General features: G+C 37.8%; 1 protein-coding gene across 2 annotated transcripts in view; it reads left to right on the top strand.

Moving 5' to 3' along the window:
* The window catches only part of DDX1 (DEAD-box helicase 1), a 32,525-nt gene extending 19,744 nt beyond the window's left edge, over window positions 1-12,781 (top strand). For both annotated transcript variants that reach the window (XM_084624304.1, XM_084624303.1), the window contains exons 15-26: window positions 854-952; window positions 1,365-1,454; window positions 2,662-2,850; window positions 5,667-5,718; window positions 6,854-7,000; window positions 7,572-7,663; window positions 8,495-8,567; window positions 9,153-9,225; window positions 9,321-9,363; window positions 9,609-9,704; window positions 11,665-11,785; window positions 12,440-12,781. In XM_084624304.1, coding sequence (XP_084480430.1) covers window positions 854-952; window positions 1,365-1,454; window positions 2,662-2,850; window positions 5,667-5,718; window positions 6,854-7,000; window positions 7,572-7,663; window positions 8,495-8,567; window positions 9,153-9,225; window positions 9,321-9,363; window positions 9,609-9,704; window positions 11,665-11,785; window positions 12,440-12,570 — 1,206 coding nt within the window. In that variant the 3' untranslated portion in view covers window positions 12,571-12,781. The remainder of the gene's footprint in view (window positions 1-853; window positions 953-1,364; window positions 1,455-2,661; window positions 2,851-5,666; window positions 5,719-6,853; window positions 7,001-7,571; window positions 7,664-8,494; window positions 8,568-9,152; window positions 9,226-9,320; window positions 9,364-9,608; window positions 9,705-11,664; window positions 11,786-12,439) is intronic.
* Window positions 12,782-20,922: the final 8,141 nt, after the last annotated feature.

Below are 20,922 nucleotides of genomic sequence, written 5' to 3'. Positions count from 1 at the left end.
GTATCATATAATGCATACATACTAGGGGGCCAAATAAGGTTGCACAGGCAGCCTTAATGCTGGCTTTTCTTGCCATTTGGGTACTTGACTTTGCAACCTTTATATTAATTAAAAAAAAGGGGGGGGGGATTTCTATCATGTAGGTTATAAACAGTGTGTTTAAACCCTTAGAGGCCACAGCAGACCTTTTCCACTTAAGCAAATGGAGGAACTGGTAGCAGAAGTAGGCTGTTATCCTCTAATGTGGATCAGCCCCTAGAGGCGGATGCAATACCCATTTTATTAATGGGTTTCACAGGTATTTGCTGATAGTGTAGAGACTGAACATTCTTGGGTTCAATTTCAGGCTCTGTAGGAGATTGTGCCCTATTGGCTATAGACCATTCTGCCCTAAAGCTCTCATCTGGCCCCGCAGGGGTTTTGTTTTTTTAATTGGGATTTTTTTTTTTGGCTTGGCCAAATTTTAGATATATTGTTAAAGGAATGGCAAAAATAATTTCACTGATCACAAAGGTGATTCTCCCCCCTCCCCCTTGCAAAATATCAAGTCTCTGCATCAATGCATGGAGGACTTAGAGCTTCTCAATTAGGTGACTGGAAGATTTTTTTTCCTTTCATCAACCTTGTTGTCTGAAACAGTTGAAAGTTTCAGCTACAGTGGTTCCAAAGATATTTAGTGTGAACCAAATATAGTTATAAGTTATAAAGCTAACAGCAACTGAAAACATGGTCTTTTAATGGAAAGGGTTGTGCAACCTTAATCGCAACACTCCGACTCTGCATGGAATTTCCTAAATTTAGTGTTAAGTTTTGACTTGCTAAATGTACTTAAAAAACCTTTTATATTTTATAGGTGGACATAGTTGTGGGAACCCCTGGAAGGTTGGATGACTTGGTGTCAACTGGAAAGCTTAACTTATCTCAAGTTAGATTCCTGGTTCTTGATGAAGCTGTAAGTAAAGAAAAAACTCATATTTAGGTTTATACATTGTGGTATTGCTTGTGAGAACAAAACTTATCTGTGGCAATTTCATTTACTGTTAAAAATGAAGTTTTCATTGCCCTAGAGTTAAAGCAATTATGTATGTAAATGCATTCGTGACAGCTCAATATCCTTGTGTTTCAGGGTTAGTTATACTAGTTAGTGTTTGTAAATGCAGCATGCCCCATTCCTGCACTTGCATTGCATCCAAGGTATGGACTGAGCCAGTCATCTCCCTGGTACTGCTGTCCCAGCCAGACTAGCCCATCTAGCCAGACTAGAGTTTTAAAAGAGCATCAGAGTCTATATTCTAATATTTGTTTGTCTAATTGAGTAAATTAACAAAAGGTATTGTAGCTTCTCTTTTTGATTCCCAATGTAGGATGGCCTTCTTCTCCAAGGTTATTCAGACTTCATAAACAGAATCCACGGTCAAATTCCTCAGATAACTTCAGATGGAAAAAGACTGCAGGTATAATGCTATCTATTATAATCAGCAGTCCTTTTTAACATGTTACAAGTTGTTGAATTTTATCAGTGAGATGCATGTTTTTCTTTTATGGGGTAGTTAATACTTTTGTGTTCACTTTCTTTTATTTGTTTCAACGTTGGTTCACACGTTATTGGGCTCATTACAGGGGTAACTGGGTACAGTTTAATGGCCTGTGATATACTGGCCTACAACTCTCTGAATCTACCTTCCACCATAAGTGGTTACCTACTTTTTTATCTTATTCTAATAGTTTTTTATAGATGACTGTCTGCTAATTAAAGGTATAATGTCGGATTTTTATTTAGAAAGTCAGCAACTTCCTGAAATTACTATTTCTGTTTCTTAGTGTTTACAGAAGATACTCCTGACTTTAATCTGCTGGTCCTTCATGGCTTTCATTTTTTGGCTCAGTTCAAAACTAGCATCTTAAAATTACTCAAGATAACCAACCATTTCAGCCCAACAATGTAAAGGGAAACATACATTTTTACATTATTTAAATATACTCTTACTAAAAGAATGCTTTCAATTTGAAAAGAGAACATTTGTAGGCTAGAAACTACATAGAATGCCATCAAGAGCTGTGTACTTCCTCATTATGAAAAAAGTGCATGACCTTTTTAAAAAACAAAACACTAGAACTATAGTCTACTACTTGGTTCTAGATGTAACTCAAATTAGTGGTGATAAAACAACTTTCGTAATCTGCAGTATTACTGTAGGCATTTTCATATGAAAATTATACTTGGAACAGATACATGCCAACCCTAAAAATGTCCACATTTAGAGATCTGTAAAATTGTAAAGTACCCATGTGATGTATAACAATTCTTCAGATATATACACTTCATTTCTGCTCTGTGTTGCCTCTTCTTTAGCTGCCAATAATGCTACTTTTCTTGACCAGGAATGAGTGGGCAGCTGATTTTAGAGAACAATGGAGTAATTATTTCACTTGGCCAGAAAGATCTTCATATGGCTGGTTTCCATCAACCTCTATAGAGTCAGAAGTAGGGAGGCAAAAAGTTCTCTGCATGATACCACACTGTCACCAACCTACAAGACCCTTCTGGATTTTATTCTCTCCACCTAAACTCTTGACCAGTAAAAGTCACCTATTACGGTGTTCATAGCTTTGGTAAAACTTCTTGCCCTAAAGTGTTCGTTTTTTGTGTTTTTTCTTAAGGTTATTGTGTGTTCTGCAACTCTACATTCTTTTGATGTGAAGAAACTATCTGAGAAGATCATGCATTTCCCCACTTGGGTTGACTTAAAAGGAGAGGATTCTGTCCCAGAAACTGTGCACCATGTTGTTGTTCCTGTGAATCCTAAAAATGACAAACAATGGGAAAGGCTTGGCAAGAATCATATCAGGGTAAGTGGTTTGTAGTTGCTTATTATACCACAATAGATGAAACTTAATTTAAAAAAAAAACTTTTTTTACTTTCAGGCTACACAGTGATTTAAACTGCTAGAACCTGAACTTAACCATGTGGGACCAACTGCCACTGTAGCCTGTTGAAATGGCTACATGTATCTGAATATAGAATTTGGGGTATTGATTGTAGTGTGAAATCCATGTTGTCAACATAATATTGCAGATCTAATAAAACTCAAATTCTGCAAGACTATTGCACTTGCAGTGCCTGAGTCAACTAGGAATCTGGATGAAAGAGACCTGATTGCCAGCAAACTTTAATGAGTTTGAGTTGCAGGGGAAAGCATTATACCTGGGCTTTTTTTGGTATAGTGTTCCATAGCCCGGACATTGTGGCCTGTATTATCTTTCCCCTGTGACTGGTCAGGAGTCTGTAAATAAGTCTTTCTAATGTAGACCTTGCTGTGGTGGTCCATGCCCTTATCAAGACCAACTATCCTAATGGGCTTTACAGATGGAGATTGGCAACTGCAGTGTCAGTTTTGGCTGATTAATTCTAGGCTCTTGTTTTCAGATTGACCAGTTTTGCCTGGCTAAACGAAGCGTATAGATTTTTTTTTTCTTTTGTAATTTTTTGCTCTTTAAACTATTCATTTGATGGAATTTCAAATAAGGGCAGGATGTAGTCCTGAATGGGGCAACCACCCAACACCTCTGACAACGTGACCTTACGCACATGCTGTGCAGAGGGGTGACCTTTTGCTCTACCAAATGACATCCTCCATTGAGTGTGAGGCAGGTTGCCATTTGGAGAACAAAATAACATCCATCATGCAGCAAAAATGCTGGCATGTCGTTCTGGTGCAATCCAGCCCCACTGCAGCACAGGAGTAAGCTTCTCTTCTGAGAGACATGGACAACTGACCTCATTCCCTGCTACCCTAAACAAAATAATTACAGAGGCAGTCATCACTCTGTGATCTTATAGCCTCAGAACAGGAGCCCAGGAACTCTATTTTCCAGCTCCACCACTGGAAGTTCTCAGTAGCTTCTGTGTGTCTAGTCTGCTCTCTAGCTCAGGGCTTTAACTGGGGAGCTTGCACTTTCTTGGATCTACTGGCATTTATTTGTGCTGGAGGAGGCAAACTTGCTCTGAGGAGGCCTCATGTTTCTTTGCCAAAGAAATGACCTCTTCCTTGATGTTTACCTTCATACTTCACAATGCCCCTGCCTGCAGTTATTGGCTAACCTGGGGAACGGGAAACTCTTTTCTTGCCCAGGGTTGGATTTGAAGTTTTATAAAGACTCAGTTTCCCTGATTAAAACATCTGACCATCCTTAACCTCACAAGGAGAATGGCTAGACCCCAGCATTTCCAGCCAGAGGCAAATTTTCCTCTTCATAAAACCATTCCAAGGTGACATGGAGAAGCCAGGTTCGTTTGGCAAACTTTTTGCAGTGTTTAAATTTAACATATCTGATGAGAACTTATCCTTATTGAGTTGAGGGTAAAGTACTTAATTACTTAAAAACTCACTGAGATTTGAGATAATTCTGTAGCCAATAATCTTTGATTAAGAGAGAATGTGGTAGGTCTTAAACTACCCACTGGAGGGAGTCCATGCATTTGTCAATGCAGCTGAAACTTGCTTTTAAAGGTAATTCCATAAATTTACATTATTTCTTTATATAATACTTAGTTTTTCTCAACTTCTTGTTTGGCTTTTTCGAAAAATTCATTTAGGAAAACAAGCATTTTCCCTTTTGCCCACACATTTCTCCATAACTACCATACTTATATAATTTTTGAATAGGTTCGTACAAACTCCATAAAAATAAATACTTGGCATTGGTCATCTAAACTTTCCTGTTGCTCTCATGTAGCTGGTTATGGTGGGGATGGGTTTTTTTCTGCCTTGGCTAGAATTAATGTGACTCTCTCAGTATTCAGCTTTCAGGAGAGTTGCTTTAGTAACCAATATGGACTCACTTGCCTCACTTCTTATTACTGACTTCTCTAGTTGAGTATTTTCTCCTGAAGGGCTTTGTTCTGGTTTAAAAATAAACAACGCTGTTTTTTACAATTGGCTTTCTTGTGGTTTTGTTGACTTCTTTTGAATTTTACTCTTTTATATTTAAGTACACTTTTTTTGAAGTATCTTTAACTCCTGAATAATATAAATTTGTAACTCTCCCTCAGAATACTGTAGTTTCCCTTTCAGCAGTCAGAGAATCAATGTAGGTTAGAGAAAGGAGCAGGAGATATAATTCTTGCCATGCAATTCATTTGCTCTATGCTCTTGGACTAAGTAAACTGAAACATAGAGGTAAAGCAATATCTATAAAATAAACATTGACACTTATTTTTCTAAATTTCCCAAAATTCAAACTACTTTTGGCCTAGAGATAGGAAAATTCATCTGAAAACTCAGTGCAAAAATTTCACTTCCGATTAAGTTGATAGCAATTAGGGTTGCCAATTTTGGTTGGGCATCTTCCTGGAGGTTTCATCACATGACATAATCTTTAATGAAAGATTTAATCTTTAATTTTTGGAGGTTCCAGCACAATCCTGGAGGGTTGGCAACTCTAACAGCAATACTCCCATTGATTCTATTGGGACAAGAACTTCACCTTTCATGCTTCCTAATGTTAGGCAAGGCCTTCAGAGCAGTGGCTGTCTTGTGTCTTAAACGCCAAATAGATTGTTGGTGTTTAATAAATAAAATGCAAATTGCTGCTACTTTTGCATAGTTTTGAAGGTACTGCTGTAATTAAATAACATGTTTTTTGTTTTTTTTTCTCTTTCTAGACTGATGAGGTACATGCAAAAGATAATACAAGGCCTGGTGCTAACAGTCCAGGTAATTGAACTTATTCTGAGGTCTTAACAACATTTTGGTATCAGAGCAGTGGTTTTTTAAAATAGTATTCTTTAGAACAGGAGAGGGAAAACTATGGCCCATGGGCTGGATCTGACGCATCAGGGCATTCAGTCTGGCCTGTGGGATTGCCAGCCCCATGGCGCAGCAGGACTAAGGCAGGCTCCCTGCCACCCCTTTTGGGGAGCGGGGATAAGAGGGAAGAAGACTCTGTGCACTGCCCTTGCCTGCAGGCACCACCCTCCACAGCTCCCATTGGCCAGGAATGGGGAACCGCAGCCAATGGGAGCTTCGGGGGGTGGTACACATAGGCGAGGGGAGCCCGTGGTGGAGCTGCATGCCCTGCCTCACCCCACCCCCAGGAGCCATTGCCAGACATGCTGGTCACTTCCAGGAGCAATATGGGGCAAGGGTAGGCAGGGAGCCCTCCTTAGTCCCGCTGCATGCTGCTGCTGCTACCCCAGAGCCCTTCGAGGTAAGTGGTGCCAGGCCAAACCCCTCCTGCCTTGAGTACCCTGCTGCACCCCTCCTGCACTCCAACCCTTGCCCTGAGCCCTTTCCTGCTCACTGTACCCCTTCCCACACCCCTGCCCCAGCCCTACATTCATGGCCCTGCATACAATTTCTCCACCCAGATGTGGCCCTGAGGCCAAAAAGTTTGTCTACCTCTGCTTTAGAAGATATCATGAGGCAGAGTTGGGCTGCATTAAGAGAGAGGCCCTACAAAAAGGTATATCATGTCTCTGCTCCTAGAGTCCAGTGATTAGGTCATAGTCCAATTAAGAAAAAGCTTGAGTTGCTAGTCCTCAAGTTAGCAAAGAAAAGCTTGAAAATGGAATCTGAATATAACTGAGGCAGGGATGTCTGCCGGAGTCTGCAGACAATCTTAGTGGCTGAGAGAAGGTAACTTCCCCGTGCTGAGGAAAGAGAATTCTTCGCCCTTTTTCTTTGGGGCAGGAGGAAGTGAGTGCTGCAAACCTGGCACCCATCCATACTAATACACCTGGTTTCTGTGATAAGTGTTCAAAGCAGCCTTCAGAAAACCATATAGTAATAAACTTAGAAAATAGCATTTTTATAAATGCTTTGAGTGACACACATCTCTTGTTATGCTCAGAAATGTGGTCTGAAGCTATTAAAATACTGAAGGGAGAATACGCTGTTCGAGCAATTAAGGAACACAAGATGGATCAAGCAATTATTTTCTGCAGAACTAAAATAGACTGTGATAACATGGAGCAGTACTTTATGCAACAAGGAGGAGGTAATATTTCTACAACTTATTTAATCCATTTTATTGATATCTCAAAATTGACTGTGTAGGCTTGAAATAGTCTTTCACTTTTGCTTTAAAGAAATACTAACACTTGAAGATGTTTATATCAAATTGTTTTTTGTTCTTTCAGAATGTTTCAGGTCTTAATTATAAAATTTTCTGAAAGCTGTAACATTAGTTAACCACTAGTTGCTCAGCTGCGTTGGTGGCATACTATGATTACCAAACTTTTCTTGGCCTCTTGGCACCTGAGATCCATGTACTGTAAAATGTAAACTTACTTGCCATGTGTCACTTATACTTGCCAAATAATAGCTTAAAATGAACTGTCCTGTAACAAAATAGTACATTACTGTGATATGTCTGAACTGTATCTTCTGCCTGACATATTTAAAACCTCTCTTCTCACAGAGGTCATCTTTGTTTGTACAACATCTGAATACTGTCACCATAAGTTTTGGACTTAAACATCTAAATATTTGTAGTATGCTGTTGGTGTGATCATTGAATGTGTGTATATTGTATTCTTTGTTTAATAGAATATTCTAACTTTTTTCAGGCCCAGATAGGAAAGGACATCAGTTCTCATGTGTCTGTCTGCATGGTGACAGAAAACCTCATGAAAGAAAACAAAATTTGGAAAGATTTAAGGTAAAATACCGGCTATTTTTATGGTGTTTCTCTTAGTCTCCATACAAATCTGAACTAGGATGACTGGATGTGGAACTGCAATACTCCCAAACCACTGCAATAAGGGTGTTTATTTCATAATGATGTTTGTGATGCCGGATGGCCTTCTAATCTCTAGATTGAGAGAGCAAAGTGTATCTGCCATTTTGCCCAAACACTTCTCCATTTCATGCTACTCAGAGTTTCAGAGAGGAGTGAACAAGTCCTTCACAGTGCAGTATGGAATGTGGAAAGATTACTACTTTAGTAGCCTACCTACTTACCTGAAAAAACAAAGAGTCCGGTGGCACCTTAAAGACTGACAGATTTATTTGAGCATAAGCTTTCGTGGGTAAAAACGTCACTTCAGATGTGGATACAGATTAACACAGCTACTCCCTGCTACTTACCTGAAGTTGTAAGCAAATAGTTTGCTCCTGTGAACATGGGATAGGGCTCGTAATGTCATATGTGGTGTCTAATTAATAGCATAAGCCATGCTTTAAGGTGTATGACCAGTCTTCCAATTTTAGGAGCATCCACATTAAAATGGCTCATCAAGCCAGAGGCCCAGGATGTAATTGTTCACTATTGTCTAAACTCTTGTGACATGTTACTGTAATTGATTGTGTAGCTTCTAAAGACTAGGACCAATTAAATTTTTTTAAAGGAACCTAATGTTAGGCTAAATAAATCACCCAGCTCTCAAAGAATTCTCTATTTAAAGGCCCTTGAAGTGAGTATGAGGTGAGGGTGGGAGAAATTTAAAAACAAACTGTAGTGGGTTTAACTATGAATTCAATTTTTCCTTAGAAGGGAGATGTCAGATTCTTGATCTGCACCGATGTAGCTGCTAGAGGAATTGATATCCGTGGTGTTCCTTATGGTAAGAAGTCTAAATATGATTAACACCTGAATTTTAGCTATGGAACTCTGTAAGGATTTTCTTAAGTATTTGAATATGTAAGCCAAGTATATAATAACTACACTGAGAACTTTACGGTTACAAAATCAGGCATTCGAATATTAGGAAGTTCATGGGCAATCTTAATTTGGCCATCTTGTGTATGTATGTGTTATGTTGCTGTCTGTAACTACATAATCAATTTTTTTTTTCCCGTCCCTCTCCTCCAGAAAACAGTCTTATACTGTGAAGTGTTGAGCAACCTTAACTATAGGTGTTGCTACCTGAGCTGGTTATAATTTTTGGGGCAGGGCGGTTTGAAACAAGAAAAATAAAATTTTTAAAATATCATTTGTTAAAGGTAACTTTCATGTCAACAACTGTTTTGTTACTCTGTAAAACTGTTTTTTATATGCATGGAAAAAGGGATTACAGCAGAGTTGAGGCAGAATAAATTAACAATATGTATGATTACTAGAAGTAATTAGTACAACCTGGGTTGTATGCTCCCGCTATGAAGTGTCATACTCCTATATGTGGTAACATCCACTTTTTTTTAAAATGCAGTTATCAATGTCACACTCCCTGATGAAAAGCAAAACTACGTTCATCGAATTGGGAGAGTAGGCAGAGCTGAAAGGTATGTTGGAACCTTCATCAGTCTTAGGAGGTTTGTTTAATGCTTCAAATGCACTTTAGAAATATTTATTTAAGTACTTCTTTCAAACATTTCAGAATGGGTCTGGCGATTTCCCTCGTGGCAACAGAAAAAGAGAAGGTAATTCTAATCCAAAAGCAGAGGCACTGGGTGGAACAAAAGTTGTTTTGAGTAAAGTTTTTATTGTGGCTGATACCTAACTTAATCTCTTGCTTTGGAAAACACCAGTTTGTTTGTACCCTTAATTTTGGTTTAGTGCATCTGCTTCTTGCATCTTTAACTGAGCATTGTAGTTCTTACACTGGATTTAATGAAAATAATAAATGCATTGTTTTTGTGTGGCATATTTTTCACTTCTTGTCTAGGTGTGGTATCACGTTTGTAGTAGCCGTGGAAAGGGTTGCTATAATACCAGGCTGAAAGAAGATGGAGGTTGCACTATATGGTACAATGAGATGCAGGTAATCTTTCATTTGTTTTTGTTTTTTTTTTTTTCAAAAATATCACCTATTTATTTAAAAGGGGAAAAAATAGCTGATACTAGTTTTTCAAGGATTGAGGAATGTGCATTATCGATCTAGTCTAGTTTTAATTGAAGTATAGATCATGTTGTCTTCATCCATGAGATTTTGAAACTTTTAAAAATAGTTTTATTTAAAGTGAAAAATGTGGTGGTTGGGAATACGTATCTCATTTTAATCTACAAATTCTGAAATTCATTTTGATTATTATCCTGTTGATGATAAATATCCAAGAACTTTTTTTTTTCTAGCCTCTTAGTTTTGGCACTGACTTATGTCCAGTGTTTTCACGGATAAAATAACTGACTCCATTATGCTAAGATATTGCTAGTGAATGTTTTAATTACATCTTAACTGTCCTGTTTAAAAATGATGATTCAAAGTAGAAAGCAGAATGTCTCACTCTTATGGTCTAGTCAAATAGACTGGTGACTATTAGTTTGCATGTCCGTTTCAAGAATGTAATATCACCTCATACAATAATTCCCAATCAAATTTTGATAACTTAAAGTGCAGCTGATTTATGCTGCTATTGCACAGACTGATAGGAATCTTATATTCTCATCTTGCATTCAGAATCTGCATGTTGTTCTGGATATGTATTTTATTACCTTCCTAACGACATGCTGTGGACTGTTATAAAATGGGATTAAAAATCTGATATTGTTTAATCCATTTCATTTACTAAGATAAAGTATCTTTATATCTGTCATTCCTCTTAACCTGAGAATATCACTTTTATACAAATACAGATTTTTTGAATGGGATACGTCACACATGAAATTGCTGGAAATTCATGGCAACTTGCACTTGTGAAATATAATACCTTTTATGTAATAAAATAAGCAGTTAGTTTCAGCCAACAAGTTATTCTGTGTGGGTCGGCCCCATTAAAGTTAGGGAAGAGGTTCTCAAACTGGGCATCGTGACTCCTTGGGGGGTTACATGGGGGTCATGAGCTGTCAGCTCCATGGGGCTGATAGCCCTAAGCTCCAATTAAATTACCTCCCCTCCACATTTTAATTTATAAGTGGGGAGTCACGATCAGAGGCTTGCTGTGTGAAAGGGGTCTCCAGTATAAAAAGTTTGAAAACCACTGCAGTAGGGGCACTCTTTGGATGTAGGGGATCTGCCCATAGAGAGTTATGGCTATTCTGGGATGTATTAAAAGGAGTGTCCATATGTAAGACACAAGAGGTAGTAATTCCCCTTTCCCCACCATTGGTGAGGCCTCAGCTGGAGTACTGTGTCCACTTTTTGGGCACCACCCTTTAAAAAAACATGTAGACAAATTGGAGAGAGTTCAGAGAGCAACAAAAATAAGAGGTTTAAAAAACATGACCTGCAAGCAATGGTTGAAAACATGACTTTGGGGGACAGAAGTCTTCAAATAATGTAAAAGTTTGTTATAAAGAAAACAGCTGATCACTGCTCTGTTTATATGTCCACTGAGAGTAGAACAAGAACTAATCAGCTTCGTTTGTAACAAGGGAAATTTAGGTTGGATATTAGAAGGGGGGGCGTTAAATGTAAGGATAGTTAAGCAATTGAACAGGTTACCTGGAATGGTGGTAGAATTCCTGTCACTGGAGGCTTTTAAGAACAGGTTAGACAAATGCAGCTGTCAGGGATTGTCTAGAGATGTACTTAATCGCGCCTTAGGAAGAGGGGAGAGAACCACAGAAGTGGAGGGCTCGATGGAACTCAAGAGGTCATAGAGTCCAAGCTAGTATGCATGCACTTCTGAGCCTTTATTCCTTTCAGGGCAAACTCTGTTCTTGAATGTATGCCACTCCAGTTGGAACCACTGAATGTAATCACTGGTTTAGAACAATATAATACTATCTTCTGGTTCAGAAATGGAAGAATCTTTAAGACTGAATTATTTTTTCTTTCTTAGTTGCTGGGTGAGATTGAAGAGCACCTGAATTGTACTATTTCCCAAGTTGAGCCAGATATAAAAGTACCAGTGGATGACTTCGATGGGAAAGTTACATATGGACAAAGAAGGGCTGCAGGCGGTAAACAACTAATTAGTGTTCGCTAGTCTAGTAATACGTTCATTCTATTAGTGGAAAGAGTGACTTAATAACAATAAATTGACAACGATCCCTATCCTAGGACTTTTAATTTTATATAACCACTTTTTATGTAACCTTTTGGAAGAGCCCATGTCACTAAACAAAGCATCCATGATTATTTTCACTCCACCCTCCATATCTGACTGACTGTCTGTGATACATGGCAGGCCATCAAATGTAACATCCCTCTGGGTTATACAGGATCCTGTTTTTTCAAAATATAAATTTATATAAAAATGTGGCTGCATGCACATAAGCACGTGAATTCTTTCCAGGCAGTTGAAAGCATGGTTATGTATTTATGGCCCTGAGCATGTGTTTAACCATCACATAAATGCAGTTAAATAAACTGACCTTCTAAACTCTCATGTTTATGAAAGGTATTTTAATTGGTTTTTGTCTAGATAATTACAGTTTGTTTCTAGCTTACCTGCAGCAGATAGGATTTACTGTGTGTGGTGAGGGCTTCAAGTTTGCCAGTAGCAAGTTAGTAAGGCTGGAATAACTAACTTTCTGAACAATTGCAACTGAACCTAAGTACTGCGGACAAGTTATTTCAAGCATGTCCTTTATAGTGTGGTTCTTTTTTGGCAGGTGGAACCTATAAAGGCCATGTGGATATTTTGGCACCTACAGTACAAGAGTTGGCTGCCCTTGAAAAGGAGGCTCAGACATCTTTCTTACATCTTGGCTACCTTCCTAACCAGCTGTTCAGAATGTTTTGATTGTGCCACACTTTAGGCAAGACTTGAATAATAAAAAAAAGCTCCACATTGAAAATACTATAATCTTGTGCTGCCTCTCAGCAGCAGTATTTACTATAACTCTAAAAATAAGACCCTGTTCTTGCATGTCAAGCAACCCTGTTCAAGAATGTAGACTCCCATGTTTTAGCTGTCTTAAATGCTGACCTAATAAAAGAGAACTAATCTAAAACTGAGTGTTTTTTATATTTTTCCATCACCCCAAATTGAGTGAGAATGTTAAATATCTTTCTCATAAATATAAAATGATTTGTCCTGGTATTATTTTGTCAGATTAAATTCAGTTTTGAATCACATAGCCAACCTTGACCAAAACTTTGTTCACTTGTGGTGTTCTTTTGTTTTTCCTTTTTTGTTTTGTTTTTTTTAAAAGGACTAGAACACAGGATTTTTAATGCATGTTATAACAAACATTTGACTTTTCACAAAGTACATAGTTTTAAAATAACTATTGTGGGAGAAATCCAGCAAGTTTCTTTTAAATATCTTAGAAGTTAGAGGCTCTGACTTGTATCTACAAAACCATGGAACTTAGATCCTTTGAAATCATCCTGCTTTGCTTAAGTATTGCAGAATATTGAGTCTTCTGATATTTAGTATATGTAATCCAAAGTTTGTTGGGAAAAGGTAATGAACACTTGAATTCATTTGGCTAAACGGAAGTTCCTGGGACCAGCATTCATAAGCATTACAAGCGACAGTCTTCATCCTGCAGACCTTATAAATGGTAATAGTTGAAGGCGCTAGTAGGGAGGTTTTTGAATACCCCTCCGATATCTCTGTGGCTATCCTCTTTATAGTCACTATAAATTGCATTCGTATGCATTCAGGTAATGTCTGTCTAATGTCATTTCATTTAAAAGTTTGGATTTCTTTGATTTTGTGGCTTCAGGTAAAAATCTTAATATTACTTTAAAATTATTTTCAGCAGCTTAACAAACCAATTGCTGTTTTAACACTTAAAAATATCCAAGGCTACAGGAAGTGTCTGATATTGTATGTGTAGGGGCATGTGTGAGAGTTGTCCTGTTTCCCTGAATATCCTCTCCATTCTTGTGAGCAGAAAACATATATTTCAAGAACTGGAGTAGTGTGCCTGCTTTCCAGAATGGAGGAAATGGCCCAGTGTGCATCGGGATGAGAACCCAGCTGCCTAGGTTTTTAAGTTGTCCCACTGAGAAATATGAAGTAGCCTCTACGTTGAAAAATGTTGGGGGGGAGCCCACCCGGGAGAGGGAAGAGAACTAGTTATTTTGTCAGTAACTTAAAACTGACTTGCAAAAATTGATGAAAGATTCATTAGAACTGGATATTATAACTAAATTGTGCAGTGGCCTACAAGTTCTCTTATCTCTGAAAATCTTTCTAGTATTCTTGTACTTTGATACAAGCAAAGGTGCCACAAGTCAGGCAGGCTCTCACCAGTGTGCATTTTCATGTAGCAATGGAAGCCTACCATGTGACTTCACATCAGTAAAGGTGGTAATGGTTCTCCTTCCCCATCCTCAATATGACATACACAAAGCAGGTGCACTTAACTGAACAGTGTTCCTTAAGTAGTTCAAAAATTGTAGGTGTAAGTGAAATTTTCATTTTGCAACACTAAAATCACTTCAAACACACAAGCATCAGAATCGTTCAGTGGTTGGAGATTTTTTTTTTTTTTGGTCAGTAAAGTTGTTCCCTAAACCTTCATCCAAGTGTAAAGAGAGTGAAATAATTTTTTTTGAACAGGACGAGCAAAAAATATTCAGACCAGATGTTTCAAGTAAAAGCCTTGTTTAGGCACCAAAATAAAAATTGAGAGGCGTTAAATATTCACAATTCTGAAGTCTAATCCTAAGACTGAAGATGTCTAAATAAAGCTTTAAGTACATAGTTTTTAGGCACTCGGGTTTGGAGAACATTGGCTTTCTTTCTTCCAGCATCAGCCTCTCTCTTATATTTAAGAGGCTTTTTTTTGGTAGTCTCTTAAGTATGTACTCTCAAAGACATGACTTAGTGAAGGATTCCCAACTATGGAGTTTATTCCCTGTGGAAATCCTTCAGAACCTGGCTGTGCTAAACAGAATGTAGTGCAAAGTGAACAGCTTTCTTAGTAGGCATTTATGTAGATCGTTGCTGGGGGCAGGTGGGGATGTGTGTGTTGAGGTGGTGCATTGGCAAGGCTGTTTGTGTTCCCTGTTACAAGGAATTAAACTGTATTGCTTATATTAAATCAGGCAGCCAGCTATGTTAGTGGTAGTTTATAATGTTACTATGACTTTTACTGATCATCTATCTCGGAATACAAATAAGACCACCTTCCTAGTGAGTCCACAAAGCTGAGAAAGATGAACTCAACTAAGATGCTTAGGTTTTGTTTTGTTTTTTTAAATCAAAGTAGCTTGACATATAAGAGTAGGTGCTTGATGTTGGTTGTAGGTTAGGAGATTTTGGGGAATAGGCAGACTGATGCTGTATAGGCAAGCAACCCAAGCTACCTAGCTAAGGCCCCAGTTAAGTGCCCTTTTTCAAACAGCGATTCTTTCTGAATCCAGCAATGTTGATTTTGCTTTTGCATCCATGGCTGAAAGTTAAAGATGGGTTTTTGCCACCAGTCTAAATCTGGAGCAGTTCTGTTTAAGTGTAGTCACACCAATTCAAATGAGGTCAGAATGTCTTTGAAACTCAAGTACCAAATAACATGAATCTATTTAAGCTGGGCATGAGAGCGCAGACACCAATGATATCCAAAATATTATTCATACTAGTATCATGGTCATTAAATTGGCTGCCCAATTAATACTGAAGGCTGTGGGTGTGTGTCATGGCTAAAAACAGAAAATCTATTGACTGCCTCATGGTGGTGCTAATGTTTCATTGATGCCTAAGGGGCACAAAATCTAAACTAGTCTGTTACTGCCACTTGGCGTCAATGTGTTTTTTGTTTTTGTTTTTCTTCCCTTTTTTATGATACTGCTTCAAGCTAAAAATTTTTATCAAAGATATTGGATCTTCATGTATGGAGCTAAACTTAGTGTTCACAGTGAAGAAACTTTGCTTCATTAGCTGACTTGTTGCTACAAGATTAAACATGCAATTTAAACTGTCAATGTTTTTATCCACCACTAATTATTTTAAACAGTTTGTACCTTGTTTTGGGTACAATATGAATTCTTGCTGTAGACAGATCACCTGTACATGTCAAAACTGTTTATGTTCATTGCTGTTCTCATTAACTCTAGTAATCAGCGTGGAATGATAAATTTTCATAAATGTACAACCCTGTGTGAGTAGCTCTGTTACTGAATGTCTTTAAATTTCAGAGCTATGAATGAAGAGGTGGTAATGATGGCAAGCAGATCAGTACACGTACACATTTAATTGTTCCTGATCAAAACTGAGTTATACTGGATTTTAAGAATATAGTAAAATTTAGCAAAAAAAGTTAGCTTTTACTTTTCCTGAACTTCTTGTTTTAGAAGAAATATTCTTAAAATGGGTGTAATTGGGAGGAATAAAACGTTGACCTGTATATCGCAGTTTCACTTATTGGGTACTTTGCATTGTAGTATAGTCAGAAATAAAACAGTCAGAAATACAAAGCTGTTGAATCAGTATGTCTCATGAGAATTCATGCTCTTATTGGATGATTAACTATAGGAGTATTTATAACTACTGGTAGTAATCTTTCTTTGTTTTCCTTTTCTACACTATAAAGGTTCCTTTTATGGAGGGGAAAAGGATACAGATGGTGTTTGCTACTCTGTGTCCAAACTGCTGAGTTGGGGCCCCTTTTTAGTATACTCCAAAGGCAGGAGTTCAGTGGTCTCTTACTCTTTTTAAGTACGGTTCTATTTTGCTACTGTGAGGGCAGACAAAATTGCTTCTGGCAATACTGTGTTTTGCTTCAGTGTTTTCATGTTTATGGAACCACACATGCAAATAAATGTGCCTAGTCTACTTAAAGATGTAATTGGTCTGTGGTCACTTCCATATGTGAATATCCATATAATACTATGTATCTAACTTATTTCCTTCATAATGAAATCAATTATCAAAATAGCTTACTGCTCATAGTACTAACAAAAACTTGAGGAGGAAACCAAAATGAGCAGAGAGCTACAAGTTTATATTCGTGATTAGGGATTGCATGCATACACTAAGCCACATTTTAAAATTAAGATTTTTATTTTTGGTGTGGTGGGGGCAGAAATAAGGACTCAACCGTGGGTAGCTGTGTTGTGTTGTGTTGTTTTTTTGTGTTAAATCCTCAACCAGTCAAAGTTCTACCTCTAGTCACATGTGGACTAAGAATAACCATGAATTATGGAACTTAAACCTAGAAGAGACCTTATTAGCACCTATTGTAGGGGAATCCCCTTGACAATTAGTTTGTTCTGAATATATTGTGATCACCAGACATTTCTGCATGAACTTTATAGACTAGTTTTATAACTGTTTGAAAGTAAGGCCTTAGATAGAAAGCATCTCCTAATTATAATGCTGAATGATCTCCTCCCATAACCTTGTAGAGAGTTTCATAAGGCGGATGAGTGTGATTCCTGTCCTATCTCTTCATGTATAGTGCTTGTCATCAACATATAGTGCTTTTATCTATTGGGTGGGTAGGTGGGTTTTGTTTTTTGTTTTTTTTTTAAAGCCCTTTACAAAAGAGGTCACTATCATGATTCCCATCTTAAATGTGGAAATGAAGGCACAGATGCAAAGTCACTTGCCCAGGGTCACCCAGCAGGCCAGTGGCACAGCCAGGAATAAAACACTCATCTCCTGAGTCCTAGTCCACTGTACTGTCTGCTAGTATAAGGCCAGACAGAGTCAGACTTGACACAGAATATGGCCTTGATCTCCTGATTCATAGACCTCTGCTCAAGGCTATATATCATGCTCCTCTCTAAACGTGATGATCTTACCAAAAATTTGTCATAGTAATGCTTGGAAAATACACACTGTGCTACCTAAAATATTTTATCTATATGGGCACAAAAAGGTAATCTTTGTAATAACACATTAAAGATATCTTCTCACTAAAGTCCTGAATACTGTTACTTGTAGCTGATATACCATCGTAAAGCAAGGTATTAAAAGTGCTGTATTATGACTGAGTATATTAGTAGAACATGCATGGACATATGCTGAACTGGAGTTATATACTGCAATACCCAAAAGGCCATTAGACAGGTAAGCAGCATTGTTTCTAGGGGGCTGAGAAGACTTACTTTGCCTACAATTATAGAGGGGAAAAGAAATGTGATGCAGCAAACTGAAGCGAGGAAACCGTGCATGTTCAACAGATCAGATCTGGCAGGTATGGAAATATCCTACCATTTAGAATCTGTAAGGTAATAAAAGTACCCTGGCCCACCAGTCTTTGCCTCCTGGGTTTCATTAGCTGTCTTCTGCCCTGGGCAAAAACCCAGCAGATACTATCACATCTAACTTGAAACAAAACTAATTATCTCTATTTGATGCTAAAAACCACACCATGAACAGAGACCAAAAATACATGATCAGTAAAATCCCATTATAAACACCTGTTCTCCACACAAGCTATCTTTCTCCAGCTCTGTTCTAGTACTTTTGAGTAGCAACACCCACTAATGAGGCTTCATCTTATTATGTAAACTGCATCCAAGATACTCAAGTATGTGAGCGAGAGTGGTTGGCATATTAGCATATATGCATGCGTAGCATGGTCTTCATAGGCTTGTTGAGAGCTGGTTGTGAAGGACCAGCATGCTTTCCTAAAGTGAATAAATAATTATTGTAAAACTGGTTATAAAATTTACCTGCTGCTTAGCCATATTTTTAAATCAGCTGTTTCAAAATTCCAAACCATTTGTAGTACATTAAGTTCTTTAATGGGAGGTTACACTTTTACCCAGCATTGGGACCAAAAAAAAGTAATGTGACTTAAGTTTTTTGGTGCTATTTAAACATGTAGGCCAGTTTTTTGTAATTTAAAAAAAAAATTGTATTCCCATTGTCCTCTTGTAGTGTAAGTTACAGCCAAATGCAATTTGAAATGATAACGGTCAGCACATCCATAACTACAGTGCTGCTCCTAGTACTATTGTAGTGCGCCAAAGTAATGAAAGAACACTTTTTTCCAAATTCAAGGAAAAGTCTCTAAAAGCTTTAAAATGAGCAGAAGCCACTTAAAGTTCTCTGTCAACTGTCCAAATTACATAAAAGTCCTGCTGTGACAGCTTGATGTGCAATATGCTACTTTTTCACTAGTGTCTTTATTTAATCCAATTTTCTAAAGCACATAGTACCTTGAAATATACAGCACCCACACTTTTTTTCCTTAGCATCTTACTGAGTTAAAAAAATTAAACAAAAAAAAAAACCAAGCAAACCCTACCTTCTGTGCTCTCAATCTTCCTTGACTGCTTTAGAGGACACAGTCTTTGCATCTCACAACATAAGAAATTTTCTACCTCCTATTTTTCATTTGGCAAATGAACTTTAAAGCATCAACACTTTTTGTAAAGCTGAATGATTGACTTAAAATGAAAAATAAGTTAAAGCCAGGTTGACCTATGGTGCCCTATCTACCTAGGCTGCAAGGGGTTTTCTAGACCCATTTTAATTAGTGTGTGATCTTGCATGCAATCTGTACTTGGAGAGGTGCCCCAGCATGCACTGTTCTGCAATCTATTGAATACAGCAAGAAATGCCCAGGACCTGGTCAAGTTAAACATTGGGTATAAGATAACCCAAAGAGTCAGGGAAATGGGTTTGCAACCCGAACACATCCTCCAATTTCATCTTGCCTTTGCAATTCCCCCTTTTTAAAAAAAAAAAGTTATTTTATTTTGAAGAGACCCTTTAAAACCTTTTTCCTACTCAGACTACATGTGTCCAGAATCATATCTGTTTACTTTAGTGACAAAAAGCAAGTTAGTTGCCTTTTACTCCTGTTAAGCCTGCATGCTGAAGAGAGCAAACTCTAAATTGTTGATTCTCTGCACATTTGTTTGCATGATTCCAGTCAGTTTACATCTGTTGTAAACCAGTTAAGACCATGGGGTTTGCACAGGGGTCACTGAAAGCCTAATTTGGCCTGAAAAACTTATTTGTAATGAGTGTGAGAAGGGGAATTAAAAAAAGAAAGAAAAAACATGCAGAGCCCATGCTCAGTTTGCATGTCTGCCAGTTAGAAAACAATACGTCTAGTAAACATGGCTCCTTAGTAAACGTTTTCAAAAGTGACCAGTGAGTCAGGTGTTTCAGTTTTTGGTGTGCAACTGAAGATACTTTTAAAGGGGCTGAGTCCTCACCCTCTGAAAAGCAGTCTCCTTTCTAAGGTGTCTCAGAATCGCTAATCACGTTTGGAAAAACTTGGCTACTGAGAGAACTCTTTCCTCCACTCACATGCCATCTTTTTATAGCCGTTCTTTAGAGCAGAATCGTACTTTAAACATTACATATTAAAGGTAGCCTGTCTGACTAAAACACAGTGAAAAGTTACATAAGCTCCCTACAGTATATCATTCAGAAGTCCCAGTTTTAGTTGAAATCTGGCTTTAAATGTATTTCATAGTTTATGCATTAAGAGAAATGCATTCCCAAACTTTCAAAACCTGCATTGAGCCTGTTAGCGGTGAACCCCAGCCTGTTTCACCTAGTCATATAGGAGACATCAAATGGAGCAGTACTAATTTTATATTTTTGTTTATTGTTGTCTGATCATTAATTATGTATTATATGGATTACTTAAGAATCCCCAGTTATCACTTTGAGGGTTGACAGGTTCTTGTCCCAAGATCAGGCCCAGTATTATTCAAATTATTATATAGTTGGGAACCCCAATGTGCACAGTTGCAACGCACACTATAGGAACTCTTGTATTAATTAACTATAGTTGTAAATATAATTATCACTGTCACAAATACCCCAACTTAGTAAGACAGGGATACTACATAATGTACATCTGCACATCCATGTACTCACACCATCCCTTGTAGAACCACCTGAAGTGTTAGCCATCATCTTCCTCATCACTATCACCTTCCACATCATCACTAGTGGCCATCATTCTGACACCTCCCAAGGACTACATCTCCTTCTCCTACTGCCCCTAGACAGGGATGCCACTTTTGTAATATGTTACACTGATCCTGTCATGTTTGATGCATATTCAGTAGGGGATTTTCCCCCTTTTCCTTATTTGTATTTCCTCACCTTACTAATGTTGGAGTGTCTTTTTTCCTATAGGTTAGTTTATCAGTTATCCCAGCTTCTTATCATATATGTCAATTCGTTACCATGGCCCTTTTGTTATTAGGTATCACATATTTTATT

This window comes from Lepidochelys olivacea, assembly GCF_965140295.1.
Source record: "Lepidochelys olivacea isolate rLepOli2 genome assembly, chromosome: 3".
NCBI lineage: Eukaryota > Metazoa > Chordata > Testudines > Cheloniidae > Lepidochelys > Lepidochelys olivacea.
This window is presented reverse-complemented; position numbering and strand designations above follow the sequence as displayed.